A 23,014-nucleotide genomic window follows, 5' to 3' on the forward strand; every position below is an offset into this window, starting at 1 on the left:
ATAGTTTTTCTATCTCTCATCCTTCATCGAATGACATGAAAGGGAGGCACTGGTTGAGGATGGAGTGAGACAGAATTGTAGCCTATCCCCCATGTTATTCGATCAGTACATCCAGCTTACAGTAAAGAAACCCAAGAGGAATCTGAACAAGGAATTAAAGTTCAGAGTGATTAAACAGTAGCTTCAAGCTTTTGCCAATGGTATTGCGATTCTGCAAGAGACAGCAAAGTACATGGAAGATCAGTCTAATAGAGGTTATAAGATGGGCAGTAACAAATTGAATAAAGGGTAACTGAGTGTAGTTGACAGTCTTTTTGCACATATTGCTCCACAGCCATTGTAAATTTCTTGGGGGATGTCATTTTCCTACACAGGCTGTTATTTTATTTTGAAAAAAATATTTTATTTCATAATTTAGTGATTAGCTAATTTTATCCCCTTGGGCAATTATCATGCTAAATCACAGCAAAATTTGTGATTCACTTAGCATGATATATTCCTTACATCTTTGAAGGTGTCTCTAATAAGGGTTTCGCACAGCTAAAGTAGATGTAGACATAACTATCTTGAACGTGAAATCCATATAGGGGGGGAAAAAATGATATAACTATATATGCAAGCCTCATGTCAGTTCTATTACTCAGCCAGCATTCAACACATTAAAATATATTAGTGTCACTGTAAAAAGAACATGCACATAGCTTGGTCACCATCATAAAATCAAACTGAATGCATGTCAACTTTTGGTTTTGGTTTTGTTTTGCTTTAGGGCACAAAAAACAACTGGGGTCATACGCGCCCAATTCAAAACAGGCACATGGAAAAAGGGCTAAAACAAGACGCCATACAGAATTGGAGGTCCAAAACTAAAAATTAAATGGCCTTCGCCATATTACTTTGATGAATAAAAAGTAAAAAACGGTTGACAGCTCACACGTCATTTGCTAAAACGGCCGATAAATCAGACAGCAAACCCAAGCGGGAATGTAAGCGGTTACAAAATGGACAGTCCGTCAGGAAGTAGCAGACTGTTAAAACTTGGGCACAATGTGTACAAAGTGGTGGGGTAGCACCACTTATCAAATGACGATGGCTAAAACAGCAGTGCCCAATACACAGCCTAGTTAAAATGACCTCATCCCACGGGAGGACCGAGAGGAGGTTGTCCAAGCCACTTGGACAGGCTTAATAAGCCAGAGCTTATTCCCGTGAAGTGAGGACCATTGGCGATGCCCAAGGGACACCATCTCCTGACAGATGGCAACACAAAGATAATCAGAGGGAACGCAGGAACTCGCGGGCTGAGGTACGAGAACTGCAACCTCGGCAGCAGCATCAGCAGCCTCATTTTCTGGCAGACCGACATGACCAGGAACCCACAGAAACATCATACTGGCTCCACCAAGAGTGAGTAAGTGACAGTTTTCCTGGACCCATTGCACTAAGGGATGGGCAGTGCACAGCGCACATAGATTTTGAAAGGCGCTGAGGGAGTCTGAGCAGAGGACAGAATCGAAAAGGCTGTGTCACCAGATATACTCTGTGGGCTGATACAGGGCAAAGAGCTTGGCTGTAAATACTGAGAAGTGTGCCGGAAGCAGATATCGAAAGATACAGGTGCCAATGACGAAGGCACACCCAACCCCACAGTCAGTCTGAGAGCCATCAGTGTATACAAAGGTACTCTCGCGAAATTCCATGCGAAGGTCATGAAACTGAAGGCTACAGACCGAGGCTGGAGTAGTGTCCTTAGGAAGCGAATGAAGGCCAAGGCTAACATGGGCCACTTCACGAAGCCAACGTGGTGAAGGGAAAGGTACAGGTAATGTGAAGTTAAGCCACTGTAGCAAGTGCTGAAAGTGGACTCCAGGAGGTAACAGAAAAGAGGAATGTGCTCCATACTGGCGATCAAAGGAATCATCAAAGGAGGAGGGATAGGATGGGTGGCCACGTATGGTAAACAAATGGCGTGCATACCTGCTGAGAAGAAAGTCACATCGTTAGGGCAGTGGTAGTTCAGCAGCTTCAGCAAACAGACTCTCAACTGGGCTAGTGTAAAAGGCGCCTGTGGCCAAACAGATGCCACAATGGTACACAGTGTTGAGACGGCGTAAGACGAATAGACATGCAGATGCATAAACAAAGCACCCACAGTCGAGTCTCAAATGGACAAAGGACTGGTACAAATGGAGAAGGTTGGTTCGATCAGCATCCCAGGAAGTACCGTTGAGAACATGTAGGACATTGAGGAACCATGTACAGTAAGACACATGGGAGGACCAAGAGAATTTCCTATCGAGCATGAGCACCAGGAATTTTGTAGTTTCAACAAACGGAAAGGCAACAGGCCCAAGATGTAAAGATGGTGGAAGAAACCAATTGCGTCACCAAAAATTCATGCAGACGGTTTTGTCAGTGGAAAAGTGAAAGCCACGGTCGATGCTCTAGGCATAAAGACAATGAACACATCGCTGAAGGCGGCACTTGGTGAGGCAGGTCCATGGAGAACTTCAATAGATGGCAAAATCATCAACAAAAAGGGAGCTGGAGATGCCCAGCAAGGAGACAGGCCGTTATAGGGTTGATGGCGACAGCTAAGAGGAAGACGCTCAGGATGGAACCCTGAAGCACACCATTTTTTTGGATAAAGGTGTCCAACAAGGCAGAACCCACTCGGCCTTTTAAAAATGCCTGAAGGAAACAGGGCAGGCAGCCATGGAAGCCCCATGTGTAAAAAGCACGATGGATACCGGTTCTCCAGCAGGTGTCATAGGCCTACTCCAAATCAAAAAACATGGCCAAAGTCTGGGATTTCTGCAGAAAACCATTCATGATGTGGATAGACAAAGTAACGAGATGGTCAACTGCAGAACACTGCGCTCAAAACCCACACTGTGCATTCGTCAGTAAATTGCAAGACTCGAGCTACCATACCAGCTGGACATGAATCATACGTTCCATCACCTTGCAAACACAGCTGGTAAGAGAGATGGGGTGGTAGCTAGAAGGAAAGTTTTTGTCCTTACCAGGCTTAGGTATGGGTATGACAATGGCTTCATACCAGCATTCGGGAAATAAGCCCTCTGCCCAGATGCGGTTGTACGTGTTAAGCAGAAACTGCATGCCCACAAGACAAATTTGCTGCAACATCTGAATGTGGGTGGCGACTGGCCCTGGGGCGGAGGATCAGGAGGAACTGGGAGCATGATCAACTCCCTTATACTAAAGGCGGCATTGTAGCATTCACAATTCTGAGCTTCAAACTTCTGCAAAAAGGCGGTCCAAGGTGTTGAAGATAGCAACAGGGTCCACAAGGACATCATCTGCTACTGTCAGGCCGGAAATTGGGGAATAGTACTTGGTCCCAAAGAGCCGTCAGAGGTTAGCACACATGACAGAAGATGGGGTGGAACTGTTAAAAGAACTAGTGAGTGAAATCCAGCTACCTTCTTTGCTGTCCCGAAGAATGTGATGACACTTTGCACACATCTGTTTATAATGAATGCAGTTTGCCAGGGTAAGATGAAAGTTAAAAACGCAGAGAGCATGTCTCCGTGTACGAATTACGTCACGACATGCCTCAGTCCACCAAGGGACTGGGACATGAAATGGTAAAGAGGATGTGCGAGGAATGGGACATTCTGCAGCAGTAAGGATAACATTTGTGAGATATTCCACCTGGCCATCTCAACTGGGGAAATCTTGTTCTTCGAAGGTCACCAGGCAAGTGTAACGCTGCCAGTCAGCATTAGTAAACTGACATTTGGGCGTCCACGTGGTTGAGGTAGGAGTCAGCAAACAGACAGCACACAGGAAATGGTCACTTGAGTAGGTGTCAGAAAGAATGGACCACTCAAGATGATGGGCAAGCTGGGCGGTGCAGGATAGGTCCAAATGAGAATAGGTGTGCAAGGAGAAAGAAAGGAAAGTGAGTGCTCCAATGTTAAGGCGGAAGAGGTTAGGTTCGTTAAGAAGGTCAGCCAAGAGGGCACCTCTCTGACAGGTCCTGGGAGAACCCCAAAAAGGATGATGTGCATTACAGTTGCTGAGTAGCAAAAATGGGGGAGGTAGCTGCCCAATAAGCTGAAGGAAGTCTGCCATGGTGACATCGAATGACAGAGGGACATAAATGGTACAGGGAAAAAAGTCAGGTGGGAAAGGAAAAGGTGGACTGCAACAGCTTGAAAATCGGTAATCAGGGAGATGGTTTGACTGAGAATGTCATCCTGTATGAGCAGCATAATACCCCATTGAGATAGAATGCCGACCTCAGGGGAAGGTCAAAACGAATCGATAGGAAATGTGAAAGCTCAAAACAGTTGTGAGGGCGCAACTTCATTTCCTGAAGGCATAGAACAAGGGGACGCTGTGATGCTAAAAGCAGCTGTAAATCCTCTTTGTGGGACCGAAGGCCGCGAACTTTCCATTGGAGGAGAGTCATGATGAGGAAGAGATGTGGGGGTGGCACCTCGGCAGCTGCCGAGTGACCGCTGGTGAAGAGTCGCTACTACAGGGCACAGAAGCAGAAGGATCCTGCTCCATAGGGTCCGCAGAGGCATCACCTTGCTTGTGTGGTCGGTCTGTGGAGTCTAACGCTGAAAAACAGTTGGTGGTGCGCACCGGCAACACAGAGGCCAGCTGGGCAACACCGTCAAAGAGGATTCCCGAGTTGGTGAAGGAGAAGACCATTTGCCTTTGGTGGATTTCTCTGAGCCTTACTGGTTAGAGGAAGACACCGGTGTTGTTTGGCTGGAGGGACGGATGAAGTCATCACGGGAGTACTCCTACTGTCCTCTCCGGCCTGCCGGTTGTGTAGCTGGTGGCTTCGCCCCTTGAGGCGAGAGTGTGACGACTTGTTGCACAGCTGGACGGGGGAGATAGCGACGCTACCTTGACACTGGGCGATTTCACAACCTCAGAGCTGAATTGGTGGTCGCACGTCTGCGTGGGCACATCCTTAATGGAGCGAGGGGTAAAAAGAATAGAACTATGGGTGCCACACAGAAGAATGCTGGGTTTGCGACTAGCCAGTAACCTGCAAGCTACTGGGTAACGCACTTTTTCCTTTACCCCGCTCTCTTGGACAGCCCGCTTATCAAGATACACGGGACAATCCCGAGAGGAGGTGGCATGGGCGCCATTGCACTTGATAGAGTGGGCAGGAGGTGGACAATCGCCCTCGTGCGCATCCCTACCACACGTTACACATTTGACTGGATGTCGACCGACGTTCTAGTGTGGTTCAAACAATGACACTGGTAGCAGCGCACCAGGTTCGGAATATATGGCCGGACTGTGATAATTTCATAGCCTGCTTTGATCTTGGATGGAAGCACCACTCTATCAAAGGTGAGAAAAAGAATGTGGGTGGGCACTAAGGAGGAATCTACCTATTTCATTACACGATGGACGGCAACGACATCCTGATCAGAGAGGTAAGATTGAATTTCGGTCTTAGTTAGACCGTCGAGCAGCCTGGTGTAAATTACACCACAGGAAGAATTCAAAGTTCTACGGGCCTCGACACGAACAGGGTAGCTGTGGAGAAGCGAGACTTCAAGCAATTGTTGTGCTTCAGAATCAGAAGTAGTCTCCAAAAGCAAAGTGCCATTCCGTAAATGAGAGCAGGACTTCACAGGGCCGGCAATTGGATCAACACCTTTCTGAATAATAAATGGATTTACTGTGGCGAAGGACTGACTGTCTTCAGTACATAAGACCATGAGGAAACATGGTGCAGTGGGAATAGTCTTTGAATCATTGCCTCATTATGTTTATGTTTTGTAGACACCGATTGTGAACATGGCAATTTGGGAAGTTTGCACCTCAGGTGATCGCCCCTTCTGGGCCTGGCCAGTACCAGGGTGTACGTGCGAACCCTACCTGTCAACATGGGACCGGTTATTCCGCGTTACCCAGTTGCCTGTTATGCATCAGACGCATGGGCTGTCCTTCAGGAGCGCACAGGGAGGAAGAAGAAAAAGAGGAACCTCAAATGCTGAAGTGGAGGAACGAGAGGAGAAGGGAAACAAGGAAAGGAAAATGGAGCAAAAAACATAGGTGAGACTGTTCTTACATCAGTGACAGACAATGCAGAACATTCCCAATAGTATCCCAGACATGTTCCAAAAGTGAGGGGGAAAAGAACAGCAAGAGGATAGACATAAAGCACATAAAGGAAAAAAATGCTGCAAAGGCTGGGGCCCCGTGGTGGCCAAGCACAAACCCGCTAAAGAGTGGCGAGCCTCCTAGGGGACATGTCAGCTTTGACGATACAGTTGTGCTGTTGAGGTGTTTGATATGCATTCCATTTAATTTTATGACACTGACCATACCATGTGTATTTTCACTGTAATAGTAGCACTACTGTATTTTAATGTGTTGCATGCTGGTACAGTGACAATATCTACATATGTTTCATGATCTCCTCCATTTTACATACCCAATCCCAGGCCCCTGCCACAGGGATCATATATCCCAGTGGAAGACCCAGATGCAAGACATCCCCAATCCTGTTATAGTACTGTCACAAGTGTGTCCTATCTCATCATAGGCTGGACCACCTGTGAAAGCAACCATGTCATCTCTGCTGCAATCATTGCTCAGCTTTGTATATTGGTATGACTACCAACCAGCTGTCTGCCAGGATGAATGGACAATGCCAAACTGTGGCTAAGAACAGAGTGGATCACCCCATGGCAAAACAGACAGATGAACATAAAATGCTTGCTTTTAATGGCCACTTCACAACCCAGGCCATCTGAATAATCCCCTCCACCATCAACTTTTGTGAACTGCATAGTTGGCAGTATCCTTACAAAACATTATCTGCTCCCAAAATTACCTCGGCCTCAATCTACGATAACCTAGTATCTCCACATCCTGCCCATCACCCTCACTGTGCTCACTGTCTGCCAATGTCTCCACCAACCTTTTCCACTTTCTGCTAGACATCACTCTTCTCTCCCACACCCTTACTCTGCTATCCCTCCCTCTTCTCTATCCCACTCTGGATTGCTGCTTTCATTCAATGTAACAGTTGCAGTCTGACTAAAGTGGCCAGAGATAGCAATCATGTGTGCCTCCTTGCATGAATGGGTGTGTATGTTTTCCTTCCTTTTCTGAAGACGGCTTTGGCTGAAAGCTTTGTATGTAACAGTCTTTTTGTGGAGCCTGCATGCAACTCAATGTTGCATCTTTACACTGAGTAGGAATCTGTCCTTTCCACAGTTTTTGATATTCCAACCCGGAGTGTTTACCTAAATATCTGACCTTCAGAGACATTATGCATAAAATAAAACATTTCTATAAATGTTTTTAAATGTGTATTACGCATTCTATTTATATTATTCATTAAGCGAGTTTCATAAGTGGCAGAATTCGCCCTTTCAAGAATAAAAATGAGGAGCTCACTTACTTTGGGTTACTCAGGGTCTGAGGAGTCTGCACAGTGACATTATCGATTATGTAATTTAATATTTCTTGTTGGCAAAATATTATTGCTTCAATCATCTTCTTCGGTGGAAAAGCATCCTAAAACAAATAAAACATGATGCATAAATGAGAGGCCATAAAACATGCATTCTCAATGACATTATAACTTATAGAATAATACTGAACTAAATCTTCGCCTTCGAAGTTTTGACAATACATTTAATGTTGCACTGTATGCGAGAGAGAAAGCATGTAGTTAATTCATGCTATTCATTTAACAAATTATAGAACAAAGGAAAAATAGATGGGATGGAACTTTTCTATAACAAAATATAACTTTCACAATGGTTCAGTGTTGAACCCCAGGGGTAATAATATCTCATTAAAAACCTATTTAAAAATGTTTGAGAACTGGTTTTTAACACAGAATCCACAAATTCGTCAGCTGACATATCGCTCCGGTAGTGACCATAAAGATAGAATTACCTCGATAGCACTATGTACAGTAGCTTACTAGAAGGCTTTCTCCTGTTCTCCATCAATAAATGGAACAGGAAGAAACTTTTTAATTTGTCTTACTATGTGGTGCAACATATAATCTCGGTGATTTCCAGAGTATATGTGTAGAACACTGTCCACATAACTTAATACAGTTGCATTTGGAACCGCAATTTTACAAATTCCCATGGAGCTCCTGCATTGCAACCAACCTCTTTCTGAGCAATTTTCCCAGTAGTCCAAAGAAGTGACAAGTCACACAGCAAAATGTCCAGCTTCTCGGTAGAAATGACAAGGGCCAACTATGGGAAACTTGCCAGCATATTGTGCCAAACCTAAACGTTTTTTGGCTCATTACTCACTATCTAAGAGCCCTATTTGCAACCAAACTGCAAATATGTTTAGTTTCTAAATAGATAATTAACATATGAGATTTGCTGTAAATTTTAACTGCTTTTCCCAGGAAATAACAATTTTAGTGACCAAAGTTGAAACTGTTCATGTGTGAATTAACTTGACCAGCTTCCACTGTACAATATGACAGAGAAGGTTGATGAACAAATGATCAAGATGGCGATTTGAAGGCAAGGCTAGTATCTTGAGATGTTTCTCTGAACTCCCAGGTGGACGGATATAAGCTGAAGAAAAAAAGACACCCCCTTAGATAGATAACGCCATTCTGTGTCCAGAAAAGTGCTGCTTAATCCTTTTGCATTACTGCATAATTGTCTATGAAAACAAAGTATTGCTGAGGATGTGAAAGACTCCCTCCACAAGGAGCAAATTTTGGACATAATACTAAGGAGTAAGAGAACAAAACAGTTGCTACTGCCAGCAGTCACAACTGCTGAGTTCATTATTAATGGGTGAGGAACTCTCTTTGTGAATGGTTAGGATAAAGGGCCCTGTATTGCAAATGCAAGTGGGTGACCAAACCTAATGTTTCTTAAGCTTTTCCTAACTGAATATTTATCTAAATCAACATAACAGCTACTCAGTAGAAGAATTCTCTCTATTACAACACAGCGACAAAAACATTCTTTTTAACAATCTTGTACTGTTACCTGATAGCCCAAATTTTACTGTAATAGCCTCTGCTAGTCTACCACACTGGGGAAATTGTAATAACTTTACAATTGTGGAAGACTTGTTTAGTTATGTGAAATAAATGAGTGTTTACGTAGAACATCAATTTCTACCATATACCTTTCCTCTTTGTACAATAGCCTTTGGATAGTTTTAAATATTAAGAGATGTGAGCACTATGGCGATCTTCTGCCAATGCCAAGTAAATCAAGGATTGTAAAGTAGAAGTGGTGTCGACATGAATTACAGGTAATACTGCATCTCTTCCTAACAGTCTCACAGGTACTCGAGGGACCTGCAAGTGGGTGAGTACATCACAATGACTTATCCTTTGCACTGTTCCCTATGGTACGAAATAACTTGCCCAAAATTGCACTCTGTGGTAACAGACTCAAGAGTTTCACTGTTGCAGAGCCAGCCAGCATGTCTGATTGAGAAGTCCGAATGTGCGATTGGAAAAATCTGTGTGGTAGTACAGCAGGTGGTACAAGTAGTATCCTGTATGTAGTGCTCAAATGTTCAAAATGGGAACCTCTACTACTGCATACCTTCTGATAACATAATCACATGACATGGATGGTAAACAGAATCCAAAGCTGACATGCACTTCTGACATCACTTGTCAGTCAACTTACGATTGGTATGGCTTGTATGTCTGTGATATCAGCAACAGCATGATAATGCTGATCTTGTTGTGACACATTCTCTACCTTCTGATATTGAGAAAGGAATGTCAGGCACCAAAAGACAGGTCTCCAAAACATTCAATACATCCAACAACACATTCCCCACAGTTAGGAAATGTATTATACTTCACTATCTATATGCAGATGGGTTTTCTAGTGTCATGATTTATTGTGATACACCTTTGTTTTATTACCAGGGACTACACAAAACTAAGTTGTGTGCTGTACAGTACTTGTAACTTTGGTGTTGGAAAAACAGAGCCCCAGTCTGATGTGGCATTGAAATTCTCACTTTCATTTGAGGATGTCATATACAATCCATGGTTGAACAATAGGACACAATCAATAGCAACAATTATCTGACCAGCAGTGACTTTAATGTAATTAGAAATTTACCTTTATGCATACCCTTCTTAAGACCTTGGCTAGTGGCACCTACAGCATATTTACAGTGCATAACTAGGTAATGCAAAAGACTGGCGCAACCAATAGAAGGGTAGTTTAAAAGAGAGGCCATAAGTGAACTCATTTTATGACCTGTGCATGTTACTGTATTAGCAATTTTCTTAAAATTTGGTGCTCATAGCTTTGGCATTTTCTTCTACTATTGAGTTCGAATGTAGGCTGTAGTGACAGATTGGTTTGTAGCATAGTCCAAGGTCTGCATTAGGTTGAAAAATTGTGTGATATCAATGTGCCATAATTTATTTTTTATTTTTATTTGTTTTTTTTTTATTTTTTACACACACACATGGCACATTTCATCTTTACACTGACAACAGGATTTGAAGCAACTGCTTACACCCTTTCTACAAACATGTCATCTGTCCACTTCTCTGTCACTAAGTACTTACAATCAGCTGCTGACACACCCCATCATATTTCCGCCACACCTCATGGTGTGAACTGCCACAAGTAAGTAACAGCTTACCACTGATCTAGGCTCTTACAGACTTTTTTTTTTTTTTTTTTTTTTGTGCTCTTTACTGTAAATCACATGATGGAAATATTAAATAAAAAAAAATGAACAGTAATTCACCTGCAGATTTCTGGTACACAGACAGTAATGTATGGAGGGTTACTGGAGCCCAGGGAAAACTTTGACTTTGGACTCCCACCCTCTTCCGTTCATCATCCTACTGTTTAATCCTCTTTGCAGCTTAACAACATATGCAGAAAGTACTCTTTACAATTTCGTTACACTGGATCATTTGGTACAACGAGAATTCAATCAGGATTGTCTTTTTATTTTCTTTGCCCCATTCCCACATCACTGTCCCAATCCTTTCCCTTCCTCTTTCTCTTCTTCTTCTTTCCCCTACTACTACGTTCTTCCTCTTTCTCTTTTTGCTCCTCCACATATGCGGAGACACACAAAATATACAAAACTTGTAAGAGTATTTTCTCTACTTCTAACTACAGTGAATAGAGTGTATATGTTACATAGAGAGAACAAAAGCAAAATTTCAATATTAATGTGATTTCTCAACCATTCAGTGGCCCATATGTCACCTACCGATCAACTATAAATGAGTGGTTACCTATACTTATCTGAATTTTATTTTTTGTGGCTTTTATTTCACATAATTTTTACTGCATTTCACCAATGTGGAAGTTACTTTTGTACATGCAAAGGTAAAAGTCTGAGACAAGGGCATTGCTATTACATATCTAGATATAAACACTCCACAAGTAACCTTATGATGTGTGACAGAGCATACTTCTGGTACCATTAGGTGAACTCCCCCTCCCCTCACACACACACACATTCCAGATCCAGTTCTAAATGTTGCATAGAAAGTATGACTGTCCATAAGACTCCATATGAACTCTAATTCTTTTGATTTTCTGAGATATATTGGGAGGAAGCAATATGTAACCTCAGTCTCAAAATGTTAGCGGCAAACTTCTCTGTGACACACAACGCCTATCTTGTAGCGTCTGACACGGGGGTTAGATTGACATCCCCATAACATTCTCATGTTTACTGATTAAATCCATGACACAACATATTGTTCTTCTTTTGATCTCCTCCATTAAACTCGCCTGGTAATGGTGCCAGACTGGTCAGCAATACTCAAAAGTTTGTCTTACAAATATCTTGTAATTCCCTTCTTTTGGGGATGAATTATGATCTGATTAAAATTACTTTGTGATTGACATATTGCAGTGGCAGGGGGCATGGTGCCAGAATGCAACCAGCCACACTTCACAAGGCACTGCTTGTACCTACAAAACAGCCAATACAGTGAGCATGTGCATTTGAGGAAGAACTACAATTGGATGGCAGCTGGCCCCCTACCACTCACCTCAATGAGACATCAAACAAAATGTGATTTTAATTGGAGTATAAATGTCCTTAAGATTCTCCCAATGAATCTCAGCATGCACTATGATTTTCCTCCAATTACTTTTATGTGACCATTCTACTTTAGGTTGTCCCAGAAAGCTTTTCCTAGATGTTTTACAGTGGTTATTGTTTCCAGTGAATCATCACCAACTGTGCAATCAAACTGTAGTGAAGCTCTTCACCTATTTGTGCACAATACATAACATTTATTTACATTTAGTGTCAGCTGTCAGTCCCTGCACCAATCATTGATCCACTGCAGCTCCTCTTGCATTTCATATAGTCTTTCGGTGCTGCAGCCTTCCTGTATACAACAGTAATGTTCAGAAACAGCCTCATAAAATTATTTTGCATTATTTACTAGATAATTTATACATGTAGTGCACAGCAACAGTACCGCAATAGTTTTTTGGGGCATGCCCAAAGTTATTTTTACATGCATGTTACACGGAGCAAAAGTGGCAATATTTGGTGGGACATGAAATGCGAAGGCAAAAGTGTGTCTCTACAGCTAATTGTAAGAACCCTATGAGAAACATCTTTTCCATGTATTTACGGCACCAAAATAAAAAATCTGTTTCGGTATGTCCATGGCTTTTGGAACTAACATGTTGGTAACCTGCTGCCACAATATTTTGGTGTGGAGTCTTCTGGCAACCTTCATGCGTTTACTGACAAAAGTATATTGAGCGCCTCCTTTATTAGATGATCTATACACCAGTAAAGTTTTAAATGCCACATCTGTGTTGTACATTCAACAGTTCCCCTGTAAGATGGTAAACTTAAGCACAGTGAATAACATATGATCTTCCAGGGCAGTGAAATTTTACCTACAGATTTATTTATTCAATTTATTTAGTGTCATAAGTGATTTGAACTGTTACCTAGACTGTAAAAGATATCACGGCTAAAGTCTAGATCAGGGGTAATGGTAGTCATGGCGGTGTTTGTCTATTGTTCACAGGTTTGCAACGCATCAGTTTCGCATAGCCAATGGGGCGACACTTTAACATAAACGACAAGAGGTGAGAAAAGAGACAATGAATTTCTAGCACTGAAATAGAAATTAGAAACCATTCCTTCCTTTAAATATTTGACTATTTCCAAACATGTCACAAGCTGTGAGACTGTGGGTAGGTTGGTAACCAATAGCACAACTTCAATTGCAGCAGCCAAATATTTATGACAAGCAATATTATAAATTTTACTGATGCTTGGCATGCAACAGTGAAATCTATAATCCTGCTTGTCACAAATATTCAGCTATTTTTTACTGTGTATGTCATAACATCCATGGGTGTGATTATGATGCTACCCAAGAACAAATAGTAATATAATTTTTGTTGTCACAATTATTTGACTGAATTTTCTGAATACAAAATAAATTACAAGGTTGTGGATAGTTTGAAACGTGACCATTTGGTTGTGAGTTGGCGAAGTCAACAAATACGAGGGTTATTCCAAAAGTAAGGTCCGGTTATAAAAAAAAAATCAAAACTAAAATGTTTTTTCAAAACAATTATTTTATTTACATTCCTTACATCTTTATCTATTTTTCTACATAACTTCCATACTTATTTAAACATTTGTCACATCGTTCAACAAGCTTTTGAATGCCCATGTTATAGAAATCAGCCGCCTGTGACGATAACCAGTCCTTAACTGCTTCTTTCACTTCATCATCTGTGTCGAAGCGCTTGCCGCCGAGAAACTCCTTTAAGTAACGAAACAGGTGGAAATCACTTGGCGCCAGGTCCGGACTGTAAGGAGGATGGTCCATCTGTTCCCATCCAAATTTCTTGATCAGAGCTTGCGTTTCATTTGCAGTGTGGGGTCTGGCATTGTCATGCAACAGCAAGATTCCAGACGACAAAAGACCACGTCGCTTATTCTGGATTGCACGTCGAAGTTTAGTCAGGGTAGCGCAGTAGGCGGCTTTATTAATCGTTGTTCCTCTCTCCATAAAGTCGACTAACAATACTCCACGTCTATCCCAGAACACAGTCGCCATAACCTTATGTGTTGAGATTGTCTGCTTTGCCTTGACCTTGACTGGCGATGACGTGTGACGCCATTGCATTGACTGACGTTTAGACTCTGGAGTGATGTGAGAAACCCATGTCTCATCCCCTGTGACAACATTGTCTAAAAGACTGTCACCTTCCTTATGATATCGCTCCAAAAAATCAAGAGCAAAAGCCATTCTTTTCATTCGTTGGGGCTCAGTAAGCAGCCTGGGAACCCAACGGGCACACAATTTGTGAAACTTCAAATGTTCAGACACAATTCTGTACAAAGTTGTTCTACTCACATTCAGAAAATGCATGTCTACGTCTGTAATAGTGAATCGGCGATCTTCACGAATTTTTTTGTCAACCGCATTGACTAAATCGTCTGAAATCACTGATGGTCGGCCACACCGTGGTTCATCGTGCACATTATCCCGTCCTTCATTAAAAGCTCGCACCCACTTGCGCACTTTACTGTCGCTCATTATGTTAGGACCGTACACTTCAGTAATCTGCCGATGGATTTCCGCCGCTGAATTGTTTCTGCCCTTACTTCACAATCGGCGGGCTGATCAATTGTCTTAAACATTGTAAAGTGACACTGTGAACTACACTCAGCAACAGTAACAAAGCGAATGGCGGCGTTTGACGCGCAAGGCTTGCCGGGAGTCGGCGCGCATGCGTGTTTTGTCATTGGCGCCAAATTTCAATAGTTACGGCGAATTGGACCTTACTTTTGGAATAACCCTCGTATATAAGATAAAATATCTGGTTTGCTGACAGACTGAACTGTAGCTTAGCCAGAGGTCTAGGTTAGGAGGAATATGACAGTTTTACTCACAAAATTTAAATTTAGGATCTTTGTTGTCACATATATTTGTTTCTTCTAAATATGTCATGAATTACGAGGTTGTGGTTAGGTCTGGACCTAACAGTACAGCTTAAATTAAATTATTAATCTTTGTTGTTAAAATGTTTGCCTGTTTCTTCCGAATGTGTTAAGATGTTGGAGGTTGTTGTACACTGACAAGAGAAGGTGAATATTCCTTCAAAACACATCTTCCGTTCACTGATCTCTCACTGGCTCTACACATCCTCTTTCCTTTCCTCAAGATGAGCACTGACAACATTCTGCACAAAACACATTAGTAGTACAATACTGGCTCTGATCTAGACTTTTTTATCACATTGAAAGCACTTACTAATTGCAGTTCATTTTATAATTATCACATCACAAAGCCCATCTTGATTCAGTATACACATATTGATAAAATTATGTAATAATTTCCAGTATATTAATATTAACTCAATAAAAAATATTATTTTGTTTTTGTTTGCAGCTTTTTACGAAAACTCAAATGTGTAACAAATGAGAATTAGGAAAGGTATTAAATTAACAATGGTGACTGATTTTCAGAAAAGGAAGAAACAAAGATTGGAAAGATAAAAACTGTACAGTGTTTCACAAACAATGTAGTTCTGGGACAGTGGCCCTGAAAAAAACATCAAGAGTTTTGTTTCCAGACTGCATGTTACCTGTGGACGACTGTTCTCATGCCTCATACTGCACAGATATATAGCCTCCAAGAGGCTGGACACTCTGTTCTTAGCACCTGACATACATTTATGTCTATACACTTTTTTGGGTATCCTTTTGATATGCAGTAATTGGGCATGATCTCTTTCACATGTCCTTCGTAGGTACAATACCTGGAGAGCAAGCGCAGCAGCACTGGCGGCAGGGGGATGAGTGTCATACTGTGCGGTGAACCATGGACCGGCGAGCTGCCGAAGGTGCGGAGCCAAGTTGCGGCGGGCGGCCCGAACAATGGCACGCTGTGCTACATGTGCAGCTTCCCTCACACGGTGTTCAGGGTCTTGCACCAGCTGGCAAAACAGGCGAGCCCAGCATGGGAGCAAGACTTTGACCGCCTCAGCTGAATCTCCTGCTGATACCAACTGTGTGAACTCCTGTAAAGCCTACAATGCCATACAAACACAATTGGTTTGAGAATCACATAGCAGTCACTAGAGCATTATACTACACACGTTTCAAAGCTGTAGATTTTGAGAGACTACAGTACAGACTGTTCATCATTTCACGAGGAGAGATACATCAACTTATCCTGATAATCTGAAGAGCCTAATTTAACCTAAGACAATATACATTAAAAACTGATATTTTAATCAATGATCTTTAAGTATGGCTGAGTGAGAAATATAGGGAAATGTACGTTATATGAGATTCTGAAGGTAACTAGGGATAAAATACTGAGAGCAAAATATTATCTACTGCTTGGACAGAAATGAGACTGTAGTTATAAGAGTCAAATAACATGAAAGGGAGGCAGTTATTGAGAATGGAGTGAGAGATGTTATTCAATCAGTACACAGAGCAAGCAGTAAAAGAAAATAAGGAAAATTTGGAAAGTGAATTAAAATTTCAGAGAGAAGAAATATAAACTTTTAAGGAAATTTTGTCAGAGTTGACAAACAACTTGGCAGATTAACTGAATGCAATGAATATTATTTCTGAAAAGTGGTGATCCACAGGTACAATATGTTTCATGAAGGCATATTTATGTAGCTGCATCATCAGCTACAGTCAAAAAATTATTTTGTTACATCATCAGCTGCTGTCAGAAACTTAAGTCGCTGTTAGTTTCAGTCTGCGCACTTAAGGTGTTGACGGCCTTTGTGTTGCATGCTGCAGTTAGTAACTGTTTGCACAGAGAATTATGAGAAGTGAACACAATACATTATGATTCAGATGATTAGACAAGATGGCAGAACTAATGAGAAACTAGTGATCATAATGCGGAGTCTATCCAATTACATGGTGGCATAAGGAAATGTATTGTGTGGAATGCTGTCATATAAAACAAAATATTCTGTAAAATTTAAACTGTACCCTTAGGTTCCTGTGTAAGCACAACCTCAACATTTAGAAAATACCCCACAGAGTTTTCGAAATAACCACCAGGCTATGTTACAGATCAGTCCATCACCACAGCCAGTTTTCCTCCTGTCATATTTATTGGCTTCACCAACTCTCAACCAAACTACACACTCCAGGAAATCCTGTCCTATTCTGAGAAAGATACAATACAAAACATACATTTGAAAACCAATAATCAACTTTATACTCCATAACAGCCACATCAATAATGGTCAATCTCATAGAATCCATGCAGAAAACAAAATTAGGCCTAAATCATGTCTTCCAACAAAGAAATCATTGGATTCGGCAATTCTCACTGATTTCTATATACAATAAGCCAATTGGCTATAGTCAAAAGAAAAAAATTTCTCACAGCAGCATGCAGCAGAAGAGCCGACACCATAAGTGCACTTTAACCTTTTGGTCTATGCATGGACCATCTTCTGGTACTGGCTAAAAATTGATATAGTATTTTGCTTTCTGATGTGTTACATATCACTACCTTAATATTACGTTAAATGGGAAAGCATGAGTGTTGTTATTACACATCATAAGTACACTATTGCTATCTGGAAACAAACGTATTTTTGTTATAAAAAAAATGATAAACATGTTTGTTGTCAGACCTCCCAATGTTACTCTTAAGAAGTTCACATTGCAACCCTGCCGAAAACTTCATCCTTGGAAGATGAAAAACACATTCATCTTGTCTGCAGGCTATTCCTTTGCAGATGCATTACATAACTCCACATACAGAGTGCTCCTTAACTACCATTAATGTGAGAACAGACTTGTCTGTTACATATGTGATAAAATTCACCTGGACTGTAGGTATTAGATCAAGAGGAGTGTTTCATTCTGTGTTCACTGACCAAGTCTCATGCTGCCTTGCTGGGATGGTGAGCTTTTTCGATGAATATAACAATGACCATATTTGTCAATATTGGTTTCTGCAGATTACATGCGCTATGTCAGTAGACAGTTTACTGAGATAGATGTCTCACAAGCTGATCACAGAAGTGTGACTCTACTGCGGTTGCTCCAAATGAATCACTGTTGCCCCGTGTCTTCTAATGTCATTTCCACTTATTTGAACACAATATCTTCATATAGCTCTCAATATAACTTTTTTCTCCTTCTTATTACACTATTTCCTCTCTGTGACACCTTTTCTGACTTTGGTTTACTCATTGGTCTCTTACAGAAAATTGTGCCTGTTATGCTTTGGCATTTCTGATCAGTTCAAATCTCACATAAACTGGAACACACATATCAGAAAATTGTTAAAAATCATAAAGAGAGAGAAAAACTGGACAATATTTGTCTTATGGAGGTGCAACTCTAAATCCTTTGGTTAAAAACACTTAAAACAGAATACAGCAATCCCAGCTTTGTGGAGCAACATGTTCCTTCTTTGGCAAGGAGAAAGAAATTGGTTCGAGATGTTGAAAAGGGGGCAGGTCACTTAGACTACAGATAAAACGGGAAGGTGTCAACTGAAGTGTACCAATACCAGATGTCAGATTTGTACCGTGGCACAATGATGATGTGACATATGACGTCTTATATTGCAAATGGGAAACGAACAGAACACTGACTTTATCTTGTGTGTGTATTTATATCATTTTTTGGAAAGTCAGTTTTTGTGACAGACTGATCTGAAGTATAGTGCAAAGTATAAGTTAGGTTGAAAGGTAACAGTTTGGTTGTCAGTTGGTGAAGTGGTATATAAGATTTCAGTTGATTGTGAGAATTACCTGTTATAAAGAGGAACAGGGGTCTTTGCAAACACCTCTTCCCTCCTTGAAGAAGGTATAATGCGAGTTAGAGAATACTGTTTTATCATATGTTATTTACACCAGGTCCTTCCCTTACGTTTCTCACTTTTTAACATTTTAGCTCTTACCTATTTAACTAGCCATCAAATAACACTCTTTCTCAAATATATTTCTTCTGGTTAAATTTGCTTCCCTCTTCTTTCCCCTCTACATTAACTGTTGGACAACGGACTGCATAAAAAACAATTAAACCCATCATCTCTCATGGTTGCCAAATTCTGAGTGCAACAATTCAAAAAGCGACCACTCAGATTTGTGTCCAATAGATACAATGGTGTAATATCTGAAGCAGCAGCTGACAAGAAATCATGAATGAAAAACAAATTTTAATTCACTCAGCCAAAATGGTGCATACAAGCTCAAGACTGGCACTCAGTGGAATTTTACACAGAAGATTGGTGAGTAATATTTACATACAAAATAAAAAATTGAATTAGTGAACAGTGTGACAGACTTGGTGTAATATTCATCAGCCCAAAGAGACAGACAAACTGGACAATATTTGTCTTATGGAGGTGCAACTCTAAATACTTTGGTTAAAAGCACTTAAAACAGAAAACAGCAATCCCAACTTAGTGGAACAACATGTTCCTTCTCTGGCAAACAAATTTCTAAGTGACAAATGTCTGAGAAGGGATGGCGTGCACGTAAATAGACTAGGAACAATGACTTTCAGTAAAATGCTCATAGATGTATGTAAAATAATTTTTAAAAAAGGTGAAACTGAGATGGTCCTAAGAGAGTGATAATTCAAAAATATTTCTTGAAAATAAAAAAACATGAATATAATTGAAATGATGAAGCACTTAAACCAATTCACAGAGAGAAGAGGAAATGCTATATGGCGGGTGATGGAGCCTCTTAGGGAAATAGCATACAGGGCTGGAAAGAATTCCAACGTGCACTTGGTTTGTCTGCCGGGGGGGCCCTCATCCAAGATGTGGAGGCGGCCTTGCCTGCGGCTATTGAGCGTACGCTGTGCAGTCGCCTGCAAGTAGTTGCTCACATCGGCACCAATGATGCCTGTCGCTTGGTTCTGAGGCGATCCTCAGTTCGTACAGGCGGCTGGCGGATTTGGTGAAGACCGCTGGCCTCGCAAGCGGGGTGCAAGCACAGCTCTTTATTTGCAGCATTGTTCCCAGAGTGGATTGGGGTCCTTTGGTTTGGAGCACTGGAGGGTTCAACCAGAGGCTTCGTCGACTCTGTGATGGTCTTGGCTGCAGATTTCTAGACTTGCGCTATTGGGTGAGGAATTGTAGGACACCCCTAGATAGGTCAGGGGTGTACTACACAAAGAAAGTGGCTACTCGGGTAGCAGAGTACTTGTGGCGTGCACATGGTTTTTTTTAGGCTAGGCAGCAGTGCGAGGTGTCCTGATGAACACTCACCAATTGATGTACAGGCAGGGAAATCAGGACGCGCGCAGTGTAAAGACACTTCAGCTATCAAGATATTAGCAGTAAATTTTCAGAGTGTTTGGAATAAAGTTCCTGAACTTACTGCCCTCCAGGAAGCATGTGGCGCGCAAATTATTCTCGGGCTGAGACCTGGCTGAACCCTGAGATAGGAAGTTCTGAAATATTTAGTGAGGGTTGGAAAGTGTATCAGAAAGACAGATTAGAACCGTAGGAGGTGGTGTCTTCATTGCAGTTGACAAAAATATTGTGTCTACTGAGGTCGAAGTAGAGTGTGATTGTGAAGTTATCTGGACACATTTTAACAGGGCTAGGAGAAATAACTTTATTTGTTGGGCGTTATTACCGGCCACCAGGTTCCACCATGACAGTTCTAGAATCATTCAAAGGGAGTCTACACTCTGTATTGCAGAAGTACCCGGATCATGCTATATTAGTTGGAGGCGACTTCAACCTACCTAGTATAGACTGCGTTGTCTATGGATTCATTACAGGTGGTACAGACAAGCCGTTGCATGAATTACTTTTGAACACATTATCCGAAAACTGTCATGAGCAGCTAAATTGACAGCCAACGCCTAATGGAAATATTTTGGATCTGGTAGCCACGAACATACTAGACCTCATTGACGGTGTCAGTGCTGAGACAGGGATTAGTGATCATGATGTTGTCATTACGACTGTGGTTACGAAAATTAAAAAGTCGGTCAATAAGGCTAGGAGAGTATTCTTACTGAGCAGATAAGCAGTTGTTTGTATCCCACTTAGTAAATGAATCGACTTCATTTACTTCCGGTACGATGGACATGGAAGAATTATGGGCAAATTTTAAACACATTGTAAATCACGCATTGGAGAAGCTTGTGCCAAAAAAGTGGGCTACAGATGGAAAAGACCCACCGTGGTTTAATAGCGCAATTTGGAGAATTCTCAGCAAGCAAAGATAGTTGCACTTGCGGTACAAGAAAGATCGGTAGAATGAGGGCAGACAAAAGTTAGTAGAGATTCGTGCTGCTGTAAAAAGAGCGACGCGCGAAGCATACAACCACTACCACCGTCATACCTTAGCAAAAGATCTTGCTGAAAACCCAAGGAAATTCTGGTCTTACGTAAAATCGGTAAGCGGGTCGAAGGCTTCCATCCAGTCACTCGCTGATCAGTCTGGCCTGGCAACGAAAGACAGCAAAACAAAAGCTGAAATTTTAAATTTAGCATTTGAGAAATCTTTCACGCAGGAGGATCGTACAAACGTATCGCTGTTTGAGTCTCGTACAGATTCCCGTATGGAGGACATAGTGATAGACATCCCTGGGATTGTGAAGCAGCTGAATGGGTTGAAAATAAATAAATCACCAGGTCCTGATGGGATTCCAATCTGGTTTTACAGAGAGTACTCTACTGCATTGGCTCCTTACTTAGCTTGCATTTATCGCAAATCTCTTGCCCAATGTAAAGTCCTGAGCGACTGGAAAAAAGCGCACGTGACGCCTGTATATAAGAAGGGTAGAAGGACGGATCCTCAAAATTACAGACCAATATCCTTAACATCGGTTTGTTGCAGGATTCTCAAACATATTCTCAGTTCGAATATAATGAATTTCCTTGAGACAGAGAAGTTGCTGTCCATGCATCAGCACGGCTTTAGAAAGCATCGCTCCTGCGAAACGCAACTCGCCCTTTTTTCACATGATATCTTGTGAACCATGGATGAAGGGTATCAGACGGATACCATATTCCTTGACTTCCAGAAAGCGTTTAACTCGGTGCCCTACTGCAGACTCCTAACTAAGGTACGAGCATATGGGATTGGTTCCCAAATATGTGAGTGGCTCGAAGACTTTAAGTAATAGAACCCAGAACGTTGTCCTCAATGGTAAGTGTTCATTGGAGGTGAGGGTATCATCTGGAGTGCCCCAGGGAAGTGTGGTAGGTCCGCTGTTGTTTTCTATCTACATAAATGATCTTTTGGATAGGGTGGATAGCAATGTGCGGCTGTTTGCTGATGATGCTGTGGTGTACAGGAAGGTGTCATCGTTGAGTGACTGTAGGAGGATACAAGATGACTTGGACAGGATTTGTGATTGGTGTAAAGAATGGCAGCTAACTCTAAATATAGATAAATGTAAATTAATGCAGATGAATAGGAAAAAGAATCCCGTAATGTTTGAATACTCCATTAGTAGTGTAGTGCCTGACACAGTCACGTCGATTAAATATTTGGGAGTAACATTGCAGAGCGATATGAATTGGGACAAGCATGTAATGGCAGTTGGGGGGAAGGCGGATAGTCGTCTTCGGTTCATTGGTAGAATTTTGGGAAGATGTGGGTCATCTGTGAAGGAGACCGCTTATAAAACTCTAATACGACCTATTCTTGAGTACTGCTCGAGCATTTGGGATCCCTATCAGGTCGGATTGAGGGAGGACATAGAAGCAATTCAGAAGCGGGCTGCTAATTTTGTTACTGGTAGGTTTGATCATCACGCAAGTGTTACAGAAATGCTTCAGGAACTCGGGTGGGAGTCTCTGGAGGAAAGGAGGCATTCTTTTCATGAATCGCTACTGAGGAAATTTAGAGAACCAGCATTTGAGGCTGACTGCAGTAAAATTTTACTGCCGCCAACTTATATTTCGCGGAAAGACCACAATGATAAGATAAGAGAGATTAGGGCTCGTACAGAGGCATATAGGCAGTCATTTTTCCCTCATTCTGTTTGGGAGTGGAACAGGGATAGAAGATGCTAGTTGTGGTACGAG

General features: G+C 41.6%; 1 protein-coding gene across 1 annotated transcript in view; it reads right to left on the minus strand.

Moving 5' to 3' along the window:
* The window catches only part of LOC124618413 (E3 ubiquitin-protein ligase listerin), a 145,216-nt gene that overhangs the window by 116,608 nt on the left and 5,594 nt on the right, over nucleotides 1-23,014 (minus strand). Inside the window, exons 3-4 of the mRNA XM_047145347.1 lie at nucleotides 15,774-16,043; nucleotides 7,418-7,533 (exon numbers count right to left, since the gene is read on the minus strand). Coding sequence (XP_047001303.1) covers nucleotides 7,418-7,533; nucleotides 15,774-16,043 — 386 coding nt within the window. The remainder of the gene's footprint in view (nucleotides 1-7,417; nucleotides 7,534-15,773; nucleotides 16,044-23,014) is intronic.

Source organism: Schistocerca americana, chromosome 1 (assembly GCF_021461395.2).
Source record: "Schistocerca americana isolate TAMUIC-IGC-003095 chromosome 1, iqSchAmer2.1, whole genome shotgun sequence".
In the NCBI taxonomy this organism is placed as follows: Eukaryota; Metazoa; Arthropoda; class Insecta; order Orthoptera; family Acrididae; genus Schistocerca; species Schistocerca americana.